Below are 18,348 nucleotides of genomic sequence, written 5' to 3' on the forward strand. Positions count from 1 at the left end.
TCAAAAGTACTGTCTCTGAAAAGCATGAGGCAAGATCATTTGTGCAGAGTTGGGTTGACAAGGTGTAATGATGGGGCAGCTAGGAAACTTTTGAAATGAGTGAACTGTAGAAGGTGGTAGGGAATTAATTAGAGCTGAATAAATAATTTGCCAAAGCTTGATAAGATGACTTCTCTAGCTATATTTCTAGGAAATGGAAATTTGTACTTTCAATTAAATGTTTTAATAAATGCATTAGTTTCTGCATAGGTTGAGGTACCTGTGAATTTCATATCTGAAGAGGAAAGGATGGGCTAAATAAGGAATCTGTCTTGTTGTTGCCTGACTTTTGCTAAAAGGAATGTCTTGTTATATTGATATTTAAAAATCTACATGTTAAATTTAGGCAACTTCTCATCTTCTGGAGAATAAGTTGAGTAGAGATAAAGTCAGATGGTGTTGTACAAGGTCATTAGTGCAATGTTGAGATTTTACATTCTATTGTATTTTCTTCATATAACTTTAACTAGTATACACTATAGTAAGGTATAGCCTTAGTATATTAAATAAAAAACAATTTACAGCACAGCATTTGAACAAATTTTTTCAGACCTAATGGAATGGGTCTGAACCTCATGTGTTAACGACCTGTCTTTTGATGTGCACAAGTTCATTATCTTCATTACTGTTATTTTCTGTAATAGCCCAAGAGCAAGTAAGAAAAGATTCCCTTCTTCAGTTTTTTTTTTCTCATTCAAAGCTCCTGTGACCCTCTCTACCTGGATATCTTTACTTCTCTAGAAACTGTTGAATACTATGTTGTATTTTTGCCATGAAAACAAAGGGGGAATAAGTGATATGAAAATTCAGAGATACTTCAGAAATTTTTAGTTCTTTCTATTTCGTGAAATAGTGCTTGCATTTACATAGGGGAAAATAACATGCCCAGTGTTACATGTTACAGTAACTAAAGTTCATCTGTGAATGTTCCTCATGAACACATTTGTACTTCACAATATTTTTCAGAATCCTCAGTCAGTAGCAGTTCTCCAGGCTCTGGTCCCAGTTCACCAAACAATGGGCCAACTGGAAGTGTTACTGAAAATGAGACTTCGGTTTTGCCCCCTACCCCTCATGCTGAGGTAAGACCTTTATTATTTTGTTTCTTTTAAAAATTGAATTTCTGATTAGCTACCTAATACAAAGTGATATTTCTGAGTTGACCTTTAATATCCAAATGATATTTATGAATTGAAGTTTACTCATTTCCACATATTGTAAACCAATTGAAAAAAATTGACATTTACTAATGTAAATATTATAAACCTATAAGAAATGAACTTATATTTATCAGCTGACATAAATACCAATTTTTTCTTATATATTTTTTTCTTATGTATGAAATTCAATAAAGTTGATCTTATTTATAAATCAGACAACCAAAGATGTTTGGAAGGCAATCCGGGCTTGAAGAATATTGAAATGTAATCCTCAGTCAAACATTCTTAGTGATCCTCAGTGCACACTGCCTGACAATTATATAACTTACTAGTCCCTCTGCTTGGTTATTGGTTATGCTGATGTGAGTGGACACATCAGTAAGTAAAAACAACTCATACAGGCCTCTCAGAGGAAGAACCTAACGAGGTGGATTTTATCCATTTGAACTGAAAAGTGATGAAAAATAATTGCAGTATTATAGTTGAAGGGTGTAAAGCTTCACTGAGCAAACATTTTTTGAGCACCTGCTATATTCAAGTCATTTTGCCTCACAGTAGGGATATAAACATGGACAAGATATAACTCTATGTTTGAAGAATGACATATTAAAGGATATTAGTTTAAAGTAACACATGATTTAGTGTAACCAATGATACAAGACTAAGAGGAAAGTTAATATAAAAGTCAGCAATAATTTGTCTATGTAGTTTCTGCATAAGGCTGTCAAAGGCAAGAATCTGAAAATAGCCACTCATGAAATCACCTGTTTTGGAGTCATCAGCAATTGACTGAAAGCCTTATTTTTGTTTCTGTTATTATGCCTTCTTCACTGTTCATTGCTCTGTGCAAGGAGAGCTGGTGTGTTAACTTCTAATATATAACATGCTTCTTTCTTTATATTTTATAGAGTCATGGTACCTTGAGACAGAAAGGGACTGGTCAAGTCTCTTATTCTTGGATCATCTCCATAGCTTTTCTGCCATGTGATTATCCAGCCTCTGTTAGAACGCTTCTGCGTATAGGGAGTTCACTTCACTGTCTCCTGAGGCAACGCACTTGATTTTAAATAGTTATTTTGACTGATAGAAATGTCTCTGTACAGCTATTGCTCTGCAATTTCAAATATTTTATACACACAAACACAAACATAATATGTATAATAAATTATTTATAAGTTATGAAATTATCAGGTCAGAATATAAGTGAAGGCAGAAATCCAGAAGTTGTCTCTGATGATCAAAGGACTGAAGCCAGTAAAGTCAGTTTTGCTCTAGGCACATTTGCACACTTGAGTTCTGAGCTTTGGTTTTCAGGGCCTCAGAAACTCAAGAGATAGAAGATAAAGCCTAGTACTGACCAAGGAGGATAATCTAATAGGAGACCCTGCAAACACTAAGCTGACACCCCAGAGGCTCGTATCTATGTTACATTGGTGAATTGACTGCCCCTCTTACTGCTGTGTCCCCCGCCGACCCCCCTGCCCTGAGCTGTCTGATGTGGAACAGAGCAGAGGGCAGATCCTCTCTCTTAGAAGTTGTAACCACAAGCTAGTTCTTGTGTAGATCTGTAGCCCAAATCATATAACCTCAAGCTGTTAACTTGACTTATCATGGCGCCACATTTGTAGTTCCCATATTAGGAGTCTGCACAAAGCAAAGAAACCCCCCTCCCTCCTCCGGAAGAATATACCTTCCTTCTAGATTTCAAAAATTTCCCTCAAATAAGTTTCCAAGAAACATGAGCAAAATATCTAGATGTTGTCGTTTGACCATTTTCAACTATTTAAAGAATAGTAATTCTGGCCTCTACATGGTCTTCAGGTCCCTCATCTATTTCTTACTTACTATCCTGTCATCCCTCTTTCTCTTTTTCATTATCCTTTCAAAAACATGATAGCAGATGGAATAAATACTTTATTTATATTTGCAACCAGAGACATAAGTGGAGTTCTTGGGTTATTAGTTGTAGATAGCATCTTTTTGTTAGTGCAGTTATATCTGGATGTTGGTCCATTCTCTGCAACTATTTAGTAAATTTCCAGGACAAGAGCAACTTGGTTACAATTTTTTTTCAAAAAACTTTAGATTGTCATTATGTCTCAGTATGAAGAATGTAATTCTTAGTAATTGCCAAAACATCAAAGGATCTGGGTTCTAATCATTCCCCGGATGGATTTTGTGCCATTGAAAAATGAAAACAACACACTAGACTACATTCAGCAGCATGTATGATTCTGAGAAATGCATTGTCATTGCAATGTTTCAGAAGACCACTTACAACATGGGAGCATTTTATTAGGTTCAGAAATGGTAATACAATACTTTGATAATATGTAGTAATAGTATATTTTTAAGAGGCAAGAGAGTGATGAACACAAAATTTGCATGATGATTACCTTTCAGGAGGGAAGAAGAGGAAAAACATGATTTGATAGTTACTAAAGAAGATACATATATTCCTTCAATGTAAATACATATGTATGTGCATATAGTATTTAGTATGACATATTGGAACAACCAATAAGTATACATTGGTGAAGAAAGTAAATAGAAGATTTTGCTTTTACTGTTTTAATCTGTTTTATATTTCTAAAGCCATAACTTGCCACAAATCATCTGTTTAGGTGCCCTAGCTTTTCAGCTAATTGTTAAACATATTCTCTCGCTGCAAACCTTTCCTTTCACCCCCACCATTAAAAAAAGAAAAACAAAACAAAACAGAAGGAAATGTGATTTAATGGAGTTTAAAAGGGTAGAGGTATTTCTTCAGGTCAGTGACAGGACATTCACCTCCAAATCTGGAAAGACGAGTTCAAAAGCAAGCAGTGACTTACTTCATAATGAATTAATTGTGTGCCTGAACTATGATCCAAAAGGCCAGGTGGGCAGACCTTTATGCACTGATGAGTAGCCTCTCTGTGGCCCAGAACAAAAAATGCAACCCTGATGGCTAACATGTGGTTTTCTGCTGTATTGCATTTACAGAGATCTGTAGTGTAATTCATTCTCGATAGGTGAGGAGACAGTGGAATTTAGACTAAGACTGTCAGCAAATTAATATCCTAGCTTTTTAGCACTAAATTTTTCCACCCAAACTGGAGAAAAGAGAAAAAAAAATTCTCAGCCATACTTGAGTAACCATCATTTAGAATTTAGGATGATTTTTACAGATGTCTCCTAAGATTAATAGTAGTACGGGATTTCATAGCAACAAATATTTTGGGGGTATGAATTATTTGCATAATATATTGCACTCTAAAAAAATGGTTGCATACTTTACCGTTTACAAAATTGGCTTATTCTACTATTTTTGCTTAGGCAACACTGGTGAGTTTTCATATTAAAATAATGTATATTTGAATGAAGTCTTTATTTCATGGCCTGTAAGTAGAAAAGCATGTCACCTAATTCTTTCAGAGCCCATGTAAATGAATGGGATTCTATCCCATTGTGCTGCTTCAGAAGTAGGAAAGTCAGGCTGTATCTAAAGATCTTGAGCTCTAGATGAAAACAAAATTTTCTATCTTGTAATTCATATGTCCTGCCTAATTTAGATAAAGGGAAGACAGAAGTAGGAGGAGAATTTACTCATAAATTGAGGTTCAGGAAATAGCACATTGTAGTGGAATGTATGGGTGTTCCATTCAGAAGACTTGGTCTGAACCTGGTTCCAAAACTGGCTACCTTGTCATCATTGGTCAAGTTGCTAGACTTCCCCTGACCCCCAGATTCCTGATCTAGGAGAAGGTAGTACCGTAATACCTACACTAGCAGCTTCGTTTTAAGGAATCAGTGTTTGGAAGGCAGGTGGTAAATTGTGAAGTTCGGAACAAGTTCGTTTTTTGTTATTATCAACGCTGACTCCTGGTAGGGAAAACTCATTAGCATGTTTGTCTTCACGCCAGCAGCTCTCATGTGAGAGTGAGTCTCCATCTGCTCTGACCACTTCTGTTCCATTTCTTCTATTTCCTACATATGCTCAGTCCCAGAACTCAGATTGTTGGAGCTACTTGCTTTACTCATTTGTAAACTTGGTTGGGGAGCTGAAACCTCAGGGGTTTCTATTTCCAACTCCAGTCAAAGATGTCTTTACCTATCTAGTTACTTTATTGTTAATACTGTGGGCCTGTGGGTTCAAATATGTTTCCATGGATATCACCACTATTACTTTAGATTCAGTAGATTTATTTGATAGCTATTTTAACAGTAGCCAAGCTGCTGGTTTATTTCTAGTTGAACATTAGTGGCTGTCTCTGTTATGCTATTTTTTAAAATAAATTTTCCAGCAGATACAAATGCTTTTAAAAAAGGATTCTAATAATAAGGTTAAGTGTTCTAAAATCATCTGTAATGTCACTTGTTTTGCCCCAATCTCACATGACTCATCTGCCTGTTGTTTCATAATAGTTGTTGTGACATTTGCTGTAAATGTTATGCTCCCTTCTGAGTGGGTGTAGAGCTGTGGTTTTAGATAGCAGCAAATAAAACACATTCCCCCTACCCCCAATTCAGGGAAAGGAGGTTGCTATGACAAAATAATCATTTACTAGGAATAACATGAGCCAATATTTTAAAGTAAGATCTTTAACAAAACATCAGTGCCTTTCAAATGCTAAGCAAACTCTGTCAAATGATTTTTCCTTTTTTTCATTTTTTTTTTTGTTTTTTGGTCTCACAATATGTCTCACCATTTTATAGTAACACCTTCTTGGGTGTCCAGTAAAATGAAAACTTGAGAGATTTCTACTGCTTCAACAATTTTTTTAATTACATGGAGATTTTAATTTTCTGAAAGAAGAGTAGAAAATAAATACAATCTTGAAAAATCCAATGAAAACCATGGGCACATATTAAATGATTGAGGCTTTTCTTTTTTAAAACATGGCTATATTCTTTTTAGATAGCCTGGATTCAGGGACTTGGGACCTTGTAAAGCCAAAGCTGATTGACACTCATAAGCATGTCTTCCTGTATGCCATTCTAATAGACACACGTTACCTGATAGAGCTGGGCAGAGGTGCATCAGTCTCAGGCTGAAGGTTCTGAAGTCCAGGGAAGTTGGGTGCTGCCCAGGGTTACAAGCCATGAGTGGGAAAGCTCAAGTATAAGACACTTAGACCAGACTTAGTTTCACAAGTCCAGGCTGCTCCTCACCAAAATTCTGTGTGTATATATATTTTTTTTCTTTTTCTGATTCTCATGCATATTGTAGATAATTTGGAACATACAGTAAACTGAAAATTCTATATCCACATTTTCTGTGAGCTTTTTAAAATGTGAGTGATTACTGGCCGGGCATGGGGGCTCACACCTATAATCTCAGCACGTCGGGAGGCTGAGGTGGGAGGATAACTTGAGGCCTGGAGTTTAAGACCAGCCTGGGCAACATAGAAAGACCCTGTCTCTACAGGAAAGAAAGAAAAAAAAAAAAAAAACTAACAAACATTAGCCAGGAGTTTGAGCCAGGAGTTTGAAGTTACAGTGGGCCTTGATCGCACCACTGCACTCCAGCCTGGGTGGCAGAGCAAGAGCCTGTCTAAAAAATAAAAAAAGGAAAAGTAGGTAATTATTTACATAACTAGTATAACTAGCATTCTGTCAAGGGCTATCATTGACTTTTTTGTCTTCTTAAACAGTAAGAAAAGTATTTGTTCATCTTCTTCTCTTTCCCTTCCTCCTTTTTTCCCTGCCTCCCTCCCTCCTTCCTTGGTTCTTTCTCTCCGTCTCCTTTTCCCACTTTCATTTTCCTTGCTCCTGTAGGCATCATTCTCTCCTGTGTTCTTGTTTATATGAATTTTTACATTATATATATTTTTTACTTTGCATCCATGAGTTTAATGGGATGTAAATGGCACAATGTTATCTTGCATCATTCTATTTTCTTGCTTTTATCACTAAGCATGTGTTTTTAGATCCAGACACCATGTCTTTATGGATGCAGAAATCTAATGGTGTGCTTTCAATCACCATAAAAATCCATCGTGGGTGCTGCCGCATACTGATTCCCCGAGGTAGATGTCCTGGTGCCCTTCAGTATATACCATGGCCCATCATCCTACAGCTTAATGAGAAAATTTCTCGAAGTTAGAATTCCCAGCAGAGCCATCACTGGGTCATGGTATACAGTATAATTATTTTGGTTTATAGTTCAACAGAATTGCTGTACCAGGCTACTGTCCCACCAGCATTATGTGAGAGGTTTTACCTTTCTAAATCCCTGTAACATTTGACATTGTCCATTTTTCTAATTTTAGCCAGTGTCCCTTTTGGAAGAGATTCTGAGTCCTTTAATTGAAATCAGTGGCTTAATTTCAATTCCACATAAATAGCTCTATTGAGAGACATAATGTTTCAGTCTATGTATTTTGTATTCATTTGAATTACAAATATTATTTATGAGATGCCCCTCCTATTGACATAACAGGAGAGAAATTAAATAAGATTTTGAAGAGCCTTAGTAAAATGTGAGTAGGCCACCCCTACCCCAGCACTTGGCCCATTTCATATCATGTGTCCTAACATAATGCTCCTTCCTCTAATTACAGTAATTACCACAAGTCAAAGAGTTAGTTCTTTACTTTTCTGTGCACCTACCTATCACGTGAACTGGTGTTTTATAGGACATCTTTGTACGCCTTGCACCCAACACCATTACTCTAACACAGAGAAGTTACTCGTTAATTGTTTTGTGAAGGTTAAACAATAGCCATTCATATATTTACTATATTCATTTTATCTAACCACAATAAAAATTTTTGGTTCTGAAAAATTTTCAGATTAAAACTGTCATTCCCATGTTCTAAACTGCGAAGTATTGGCATCATAGCAAAGCACTGATTTAAGGGCTGGGCCAGATTCAAAACTGCTTCTTGGAAAAATCTTGGCTTTGTCTGAAAACGCTTGTGAGCTCACTGCAGTGCTAAGGTGGGATGGTCTTCCAGCCTTGTAAGAATACTAGTCAGGATCTTTCGTTGTGTCAGGTGAATGGTACCCCTCCCAATCTGTTAGTCTGACTTTAAAGTGTGTCTGTACTCAATTAGCATTGTAGACTATGACTCCAGGTCTTATTAAGAGATAAACGTGGAACAGATAGATTGCTCCGATCAAAAAGCATAGTTGAGGAAAGCTGTATTTAAAGAAAATAATTCAAGGGAAATGGTTTTTCAATTCTCTGAAGTCATTCTAGACCTTGAAAGTCTACATAAATGCTGTGCTTGTTTCCTTATCTGTAATCCAAGGAGATAAGCTAAGCAATGTCCAGGTCCCTGAAGTTTCTATGAGATGACATACCAGTTAAGAGTCTTTGGGAAGAACCAACTATACCTAGTAGATATGAGGGACACAGAACCGTCCTTGCTTCATCAAGAATTGTCTCCATGACTTGAAGATCCTGACATTTATAAAGTTACCGGAGCTTTTTTCTTGTGCCCAAGTCCCCTGACTCCCAGCTGCACTCCTTTATTCCTGCCATGAGCCTCAGAGCCTGAGTTTGCTTCCTCTTCTCCAAAACCACCCACCATTCTCCGAACTTTTCTGTGGTTCCACTGTCTTCCCGCAGTGGCTGCAGAGTCATACTCCCTGTAGCAGCGGCTGTCAACAAGTCTCATAGCCTTGGTCAGTTTAAAGGTTTTGTTGCTGGTCCCACATGGAAGCAAAATTGGGGAAATGACTCAGTTTCCTCATCGACAGCATGAGCATAATGGTAGCTTGAGAGTGCCTGTGTAGAATAGGTTAACCTCCAAAAAATTCTGGCCCAGGGCACCATGGTAGGTGCCGAATATCAGTACACTGACGGAGGAAATGGAGCCACTCAAGTTTTATAGGAAACTACAAAGATCTGCAATCCCAGAGTAAGACTGTCCCCAAATCTCTTAACTTTAGTCAAAGCCAGTGTGAGGAGCCAGTGTGTTGCTGCCATTATTATGTCTGAGAAGATAATTTATTTCTCATTTTAGTTTAAGTCTGGTTCCTGTGATGAGGTGGGAAGATATCACAGAAATTCTCTCTAGGAAACAAAGAAAACTCTTTTGTGAGGTCCGTGATATTTTTTGTGCCATTCTCCCAGTCCATGTCAAATCCCCTAGTCCATATCTTAGTGCTGTGATAAGCAGATATAACCTTGAATGAATATTATGCACTATTTAAAATGCTTGTTTTTCCACACTTATTTTCTCTTCAATGAATACAGATAACTGAATAACATATCCTTTTATTTTAAATTACTATTTACTGCCAATAAGCTAGTTAAAATATTTTTACTTCCTTATATATTCCTTTTGTTCTTGTACAGGTATGTATTCTATACTTACAATTTTCATGAAAAGCTTATTACTTGTATGAGTAAAAGAATAGCTTGCCTTTTTGTTTACAGCAAGTATGCAACTCTGTCTGATAGCTCATAAAATAAAATAGCAACCCCACACATTGTAATTTTAAAATATTTCCCAACAATCTTCATGCTATGTCACTTAGACAACTAATTTTTTAAAGGGCTGCATATAAAGTCAATGTAATGTTATTGCTTTCAACATACCTCTTGATTTTCATGCATAAATATCTGACATGTTCCTTTAAGAAGTAACAAAATCTGAACTAGCTTTGAGTTCCAAGTTGCAATGAGAAAACTCCACATTTAACCCTGTGCTCTTATTATGTTAAGACTAGGACTCATCTCCAAACAAACATATGATTGAGATGATGTTTTGGAATAACATCCTGTGTTTTGGTGGTGCATCACTCTTCAGTGACATTCTGAGGTTGCATTGTATTAGCACATGATATTTTCCCCAGTTAATTGATATCCCAGGTTTGTCCAGGGGAAAATCTACAGCTCCCCCAAACATGCTTGACAAGTTATTATATTTACTTTAGTCAAAGCCCGTGTGTGCAATATCCCTCTTGGAGGTGGTCTATTATTGGAGTCCCATATGCTTTTTGTTTGGGAAGAAAGCAGTCACTGTGTCATACTGTTACATGGAGTATTCTTTTTCAGGGATGTTGTTCCCTTGGGGACCATATCAGGCCAGAGTTCCTTAGTCTAATAAGACCTTTGTAACTCTTATTGTATAAAAGTTCTGGGAGAGAAGCAAGAGTTAAACAGAAAATGTAATTCAAGCAACCATATTAGGCCACATGTGGGAAAACATGACTCTTAGTAATGGATTAAAAAAAGGTATTTGTTGTAAAAAGCACAGTGATGCCAAAACATTCAGGGTATTTCAGTGTAAATGAAGCCTATTGTGGCATAGGACTCATAACATCTTAACATTTACTTTAGTTTCTGAATATGAATGATCTAAAAATACACCACACAGAATTGTCTATTCATAAATGTTTATAAGTAAAAAAGATGTGATTACTATGGAAGCCCTATATGGTGATATTTAATCTAAGATTTTTCTTGTGTCAGTTTTCCCATCAATAAAATGACATTAAATGAAGACTCAGATGAAGATAATGACTATGGTGGCATTACATACATATTTTTTTCACTGAGTAATACAAAAGAAGTAGACATACTAATCAGAATTATCCAATTTTATCATTGTGCTTTATCAGCAGATGACAAATATGCTGACCATATTTTGTATAGCCAGAATTTTATAAATGAATTTGCAAAAAATGAACATAGATGCCTTTTATTCAGATTTTATAACTATGTCTTCAGAAGAAACTTTTTTATTTAAAGTTTACATTATAACTTTTGGATACAGAAGTCATAAAATAAATGCTTAAAATCTTTTCTTAATTATGGTAAGACCCATTTTCTGAAATAAGAACATTTTACAGTAAAATTTGTGATACTGTGGTATTTTGAGACTCCTCTTTTTTTAACAGCAAATGGTTTCACAGCAACGCATTCTAATTCATGAAGATTCCATGAACCTGCTAAGCCTTTATACCTCTCCTTCTTTGCCCAACATTACCTTGGGGCTTCCCGCAGTGCCATCCCAGCTCAATGTAAGTCATTGCACGGCATCAGCCTAAATCAACCTAAGCAATATCTTTCCATAGGGGAACTCTCTTTCATGTTTTATATATTTAGACTTTAGAAAAACTTGACAGAGCCAGCATCTCCTTCACTGTTTGCTATTTGCTGTGTTGTTCAAAGACATTCAGTCTTACTTCAAATCAGAATTATCCTGGTTCACATAATCATATGTAAACATAATAACTAACATTTGTATAATGGTTTGTAGCTTTTAAAAAAAAAAAAAGCACTTTCCAGATATATTATTTTAATAGCTCCACACAGCCATCCTGTGAAACAGAGATTACAGCCTACGTTTTTACAGAAGGAGAAGCTGAGACTTGGAGAGTTTCAAAGCACAAGATCACAGAGCCAGTAAGTGGCAGACCTGGAACACAAGCCAGGGCAGTGCTGAGAGCTACAGCTTCGAAAGCACAGCAGCATATGCTTATAGCATTTATTTTGTGAATGACTTTATTTTGGGAATTTAAGTTACTGACTCTGTGGTACTGGCGAATATGTATCTGGAAAAACTCTCTAAGAAAAGTATTAAACTATTCCCAGAAGATTCAAAGTGAATCAATTAGTTTAAAAGTCCTGACAACTGAAATAGGCTCTTTCGGGAAGAAAGCAGTCACTGTATCATACTGTTACATGCAGGTCTAGAAGTGATTCCTTGTTCTGGACTCTTTGCCTTAAAATTTCCTAGTACTCAGCAGAGAAAATGGAATACTAGAGATCTCTTTGCCAAAGCAGTGCTAAACTTGAAATGTTATTGTCATACTAGCAGAAGATGGCAATAATTATTCTATGCATATTCCCTAAAACAGTGTCAGTTTTAGTTGTAAAAAATGTGTGGGCCTTATCCAGAATAATTCATCTCTGAAATGTTAGTTAATTAAATTGTATGTATACAGGGGTCATATGATACATTAGGTTTAGAGAGAAATTTATTCCAACTCTCATCACCAGTTTGGCCAATCTTTACCTTCAAGTCTTCCACTGAGTTGAATGTGTCAAGGTCATATGTATGTTCAATACATAGTTTCAATACATATTTTAAAATCAACCTAAGAGATATTATATCTGGTATTGTCAGTAGACTGTAATGTCATTTTATATGGTACTGTGTTCTTATACCAATGAGGAAAAAACAAAATTTGGATGTTGTCTTATATCTGGGGATTATAAAAGAAAGCATTGAAAATACTGAATTCAGCTATGCTCTTAAAATTCCACATGAAACATTTGTAAATGAAATGAAAAACAAAAAGGAATTAGGAATGAAACTAAAAATAAATATTCATGGATAATATTTTACAGTTATCACTAATTAAAAATTATTTTTCCTTCTCTTTCTATTTTCTGTCTCTTCTAATGATAAGTAAATACCAACCCAAAAACTGCTTATGACACATGAATAGGCATTTTATTTTTACTTATTTTTGTATGTTCTAAGCCACTCCTCTGAATAACTCACACATGTACCACTTTTAATGTGGTCAGGGAAAATTTTTTCCCAAAGGACCCAGTACTAAAGCCAGACCATTTAATGTTTCAGAGGTAATATGATTTGGTACCATTGGATGAATAAACCAATGTGGTTTGGATTAAAGTTTCATTTTTCTTTGCTTCCATTTTGGTGTGGATGAGGCCATCACAATTAATTTTTCAAGTTTAGCATTGCTTTGCCAGCGGGATCTGTAGTATTCCATTTCTCCACTGAATACTGGGAAATTTTAAGGAAAGGAGGCCAGGACAAGGAATCACTTCTAGATTAAACATTGCATTGACTTGCTCTGTGACTCAGACAAACCACTTACCTCTTTGTCCTTCAGTTTCTCCAACGCTGAAAATTGCTTCGCCTCCCTGGTGCACAGCAATTTTGAAAGATGAAACATGAGTTTTGAAAAGAAACATGCCACATAATTTTGAGGTATTAGAGCCCTGCTTTTGTAATAGCAAAATGACCACCATTCATTAAATCCTTTGAATAGGATAATTCATTATTGCTATTGATGATATAATTATTATTGCCTTATTACTGTGTTATCATACATTTCAAGTTCTTAATAGCATTTTTATTTGATATCTTATTTCACTTGTAGTTTATTATACAAAATATCTAGAGTGTCATTTTCAATATTTAGAGATTTGGGTATCTGTTATGAATTAATATAAAATGTTTAAATCAAATTTCTGCATATTTTTACCTCCTTTCATTGGGTTATTTTAAGAATTTAATTTAAAAAATTAAACATTGGACACTTACAGCTCCGTGAAATTATTAGAAGCCATTTAGAGAAAGGGTAAATTGTTCCTTTTGCTTGCAGCTCCAAAATTACAGTCCATCTTATCTCCAGCTTCTTAATCCCCATGATATAGTGTTTGAATAAATTTTACCTCTCCAGTATGCCTTTAACTTAAACAGTGTATAAAATATTTTAGAAATGTACTTTCCACTTATTAAGCCTGAAATAAGCATTTTTTGTTTTTTTAATTGACATATAAAAGGTACATATATTTGTGGTTTACAACATAATGATTTGATATATGTATACATTGTGGAGTGACTTCAGCTAATTAACATATGCATTGTCTCACATACTTATTTTTTTTGGTGAAAATCTATTCTCTGAGAAATTTTCACATGTACAATATATTAACCGTAGTCATCATCATGTACAATAGATCTTTTGAATTTATTCTTTCCACCTAAAATTGTGTATGTAGCATCACTTCTGATTTTAATTAAAAAAACTTTCATGTTCAATACAATGACAATATTAAATTGTCTTCAGTGCTCCAACCCTATTTTTATTCCTTCTTTTTTGAATTGTGTTAGTTTAAAAAGTCCATTTTCCCTACTCAGTCATTGGGTAAGATGTGGCTTTTGTTTTGGGAAGCTACAGCATAGGAAACTTGTCTAATGATTTAGAGACCCAGTGACCCACATGGATGAAAGAGGATTAACATCTTTGTTATTTCTCAACACAGGCTTCGAATTCACTCAAAGAAAAGCAGAAGTGTGAGACGCAGACGCTTAGGCAAGGTGTTCCTCTGCCTGGGCAGTATGGAGGCAGCATCCCGGCATCTTCCAGCCACCCTCATGTTACTTTAGAGGGAAAGCCACCCAACAGCAGCCACCAGGCTCTCCTGCAGCATTTATTATTGAAAGAACAAATGCGACAGCAAAAGCTTCTTGTAGCTGGTAATTCATTATGGCACCGTTTGTGGGTCATTTTAGGGTTTTATTTTATTAGTGACCCAGGATAATGTCTCTTTTACTCAAGACCCTGATAGAGATCCACAGTGCTATACAAAAGTCTCCCTGATACCTGGTACTGTGGGAAAGGCTATCATCTTTATTTATTCCTTCAGATCCACTTGGGGTAGGAAGACTCACTTCATTTAACCTTTATTCATACCAGACTAGACTGTGGCAAGTCATATGGTCAGATGCATACCTGTCCAATGCCTTGACATTTCTCTCTTCCCACACCTGACCTATTCTTCTGTTGTTTGCCTGATAGTATCACTAATTCACTAATTTTCTTATAGTTTATACCATGTATCTGTTTTCTTTGGCTTCTTATCTTTTCTTAAAATTGTGTGCGTGTGTGTGTGTGTGTGTGTGTGTGTGTATACACACATATACATGTATTTTTTTTTTCAGGTGGAGTTCCCTTACATCCTCAGTCTCCCTTGGCAACAAAAGAGAGAATTTCACCTGGCATTAGAGGTACCCACAAATTGCCCCGTCACAGACCCCTGAACCGAACCCAGTCTGCACCTTTGCCTCAGAGCACGTTGGCTCAGCTGGTCATTCAACAGCAACACCAGCAATTCTTGGAGAAGCAGAAGCAATACCAGCAGCAGATCCACATGAACAAAGTAAGTCTCAAAGCCAAGTCAAAATGTTCTAACTGCCGGTTTGGAAATTGGGGATCTCTTCACTGATATGGGTATCTAAGAGGAATGTTGATGGGAGTCACAGCAGAAAGGATGTGATCATCCTAAGCCTGCTTTCTTGGCTCAAGGACACCTCACAATATCAGTGGTTTAACCACCATTATGTTCATGAGACATTTGTAGCAAAATTGAGATGATACATTCACAAGATCTTTTATGATCAGGTATCTATTTTGGTACACAAGCCCATATGGGCATATGTATGTGGAGGCTCATGTTTTAGTGTTGCAGAAAAGATTTGAGGCAGACTTGAATGTGGTGCATTGACATGTCAAAAAGTTTGTACAGGTGATGGCAGATAGGCCAAGATTAGCCAATAAGGCACTTCTCAGCAACTTGTACGCATCTATGCTACATTTATTTTGCGAATGCCCCACTTCATTCCAATAAGCGTTTGGAGTAGTTTCTCAGAAACTTGTGATCATCTCTTCCTGGAAGTCTTAATGTTGCTAAAATGGACAGCGGATGTCTGTACCATACCACATCCTTAGGAGCTCTCCTGCTGAGGCAACTACAAAGAAACAGTGATTGCAGCATAATATCAGACAGGCCAGTAAAGGATTTTCTATGAGTTTATAAGCAAAATGATATTAAAGAACCTGGTCTGGACAGTTTTTCCACTACTCTTTGCTTAAAAAGGCACCATCTTCTCATTCCTGGAAAATTCCTGGAAAATATTAAGGTCTTGAGTATTAAAATTCTATTCCCTTGCCTTTGTGCTGTATCATCTACAAATTATGTTACAGAGGGATGAGAGGCATGATATTGCAAACTGATACTTTGTTTACTGATAAATGGATAGCTAAAACCTGGCTTAGTAATAACTTTGTTGTACTGTGATGTAAGAAACAAACAAAACAAAACAAAATAAACTCCCATGGGCAGAGGCTTAATCATCTTTCTAATGGCAGTAGGGGAAAGGGATCTTCATCACTTGCTGGTTTTATGGCAAGTGTTGCTGGAGTTTTTCCCTTCTTTTGGCTTCCATCATAACAAGGGCAGAGCCATAAAGGAAGCATGGATTGGATACCATGCTTCTGAACAGAAGGTTTTCCAGCCTAGCCCTTTGCTACGCTCAAAGTAGCAAAAGTATGTGTGGGATTGGGGAGCTAGAGATGGGGTGGCTGGCAGGGGCAACTCTCTCTCTAACCTTTTACTATACATTGCAGACCCTTTCTGTGTCATTAAATAATGCCTATTTTATTGCTGTTGCACTTCTCTAAATTTAGCAAATTATTCCATATCAAATTATTTTATATCAAATCAGTATCTTCAGGAGAGAGCCAATTTCCTTCTCTGACTAATGGCATAATACTCATTGACTTGTATGTGACTCTGCATATGTTTTCTATATTATGGTAGAGTTAGGTTTGTTTATTTGTTTTGTGGCCTTTCAGCACAACTTAAAATTATTAGATATTCTTGAAAAATTGTCCACTGTTTAGTGCAAGAAATGTATGTGGGAGGGAAGATTAGGGATCTTATTTTTTGCCTTATAGTGTTTTGATCTAGAATTACGTTTGTTTATAAAACCAGTATTAGATAGTAGATAGACTTTTCTGCCATGCTTGGTTCTATTTCCTAGAAACACATGGATGTATATATTGCACTATGGAAAAATAGGTAAATTACTCCCTTTGAAATTGCCATCTACAAATGGTTTCTATGAATACCTTTAAGAATATTTTGGAATACAGTTTTTTATTAACTAATTGCCACTGTTTCAGATTCAGATGGTATGCTAGCATCAGAATCTTTCCTTTTCAGTATCAAACTCGAGATTTTGACAGGCGAATGCTAACCTCAGTCACACTGGATAAAACTCAGATGGAAAGCAGGCATTTGCATTTTAGCAATGAGAAAAGCAAATCTTATCAGAGAGCTTTTCCCATGTGGAGCTGATTCCTTTGAATCTGTTAAGAATTCTTCCCAAAATTAGAAACAAGCCTATACTTTTAGGTACATGTTTGTACAGTGGTTTGATTATTAAATCTTGTCTTAATTAGGCAAAATGAAGACCAGAAAACTTCAAAGTCCAAAGCTGATCTTTATATGTTAACCTCTCTCAGCTTGGGTGTTTAGATGACTCAAGCAGGTCGCCAGTTGGCTTTTCTCCAAGTATGTATTCCATATGTTTAATCAAGTTGGCATAGGCATGTTGGTTATTCTCCAGATTTTGAAAATATTTTACCTGCCCTCAGTTGTCTAAGGGAACAGAGAGGAAGCTTATTAAAGAAAATATCAAACCCGTGTCCTATTCTGAAATATTCACAATAGAACCCTTAAGAAGTGAATGGCTAGTGTTCACCTGCTTCCATGAGGCGACAAGGATATTTATTACACATTGGGTCAGATTCATAACTTAGATGCCCAAAGCTAACATGTTTCTGTATAATATATTGCTACAAACTTGATTTAACCATTGAGAATGCCCATTAGTAAGAAATCACCACAGAAATTTTGTCATTTTTCCCCATTTCCATGGATGAACCTTTATGAAACCCATTCAAACTAAAGCGATGGTCCTTACTCTTGAGATACTTATAGCAGGAAATACAGGCACACATGAAGATGTCGAAATACAAATGACATATTTAAATATGTCTTCTTTTATTTCCTTTTTATGATTCTTTTTTGAGGAATTTGGAGAAACAAAAAATGAAGTGGGAACAAAAAAATATAAGTAGGATTATTTCTAAACCTGTATCAGATTAAATATGATGGGCTTCCTGGTATAAAATTTGTAGTAATGTGTTTGAATTACTAATAATCTTCAGAAGAATTAGAAACAAATCTATAGTTTTAGGGGCATAGCTGATGCAATGATTGACTTATTAAATCTGAAAGAGTTTTTCATATCTTGCTATTATTTTAATGTGTTTATAAAATATTCACGTTCAGTGTAACTACATAATGTAACTGTTATTAATCATACAAAATAATTTACCTACCTGTTGCCTTATACTTTAATATCATATTCGGGATATTTGTGGGATATTTGTTTGTCCTAAGATTATTTGCCTCTTATAGTTATGGTGTAAGTGTTCAAGGGCTTAGCAGAAATATCCCTGGAATGGGCTTATATAGTATTTATACTGTTATATCTGCCAGTAAATAATGGGGAAAGTCAGAAAGGAGAGTGCTGGGCTGGAGAAGAAACCCTGTCAGAATGATTTATCTCTGCTCATGAGTTTGAATATTCTATTT

General features: G+C 35.9%; 1 protein-coding gene across 17 annotated transcripts in view; it reads left to right on the forward strand.

The window, feature by feature from the left end:
* Positions 1-18,348, forward strand: part of HDAC9 (histone deacetylase 9) — a 906,822-nt gene that overhangs the window by 549,657 nt on the left and 338,817 nt on the right. For all 17 annotated transcript variants that reach the window (XM_030822195.1, XM_030822201.1, XM_030822188.1 and 14 more), the window contains 4 exons: positions 1,006-1,121; positions 11,037-11,159; positions 14,167-14,380; positions 14,846-15,063. In XM_030822195.1, coding sequence (XP_030678055.1) covers positions 1,006-1,121; positions 11,037-11,159; positions 14,167-14,380; positions 14,846-15,063 — 671 coding nt within the window. The remainder of the gene's footprint in view (positions 1-1,005; positions 1,122-11,036; positions 11,160-14,166; positions 14,381-14,845; positions 15,064-18,348) is intronic.

Source organism: Nomascus leucogenys, chromosome 11 (genome assembly GCF_006542625.1).
Source record: "Nomascus leucogenys isolate Asia chromosome 11, Asia_NLE_v1, whole genome shotgun sequence".
NCBI classification, from domain to species: domain Eukaryota; kingdom Metazoa; phylum Chordata; class Mammalia; order Primates; family Hylobatidae; genus Nomascus; species Nomascus leucogenys.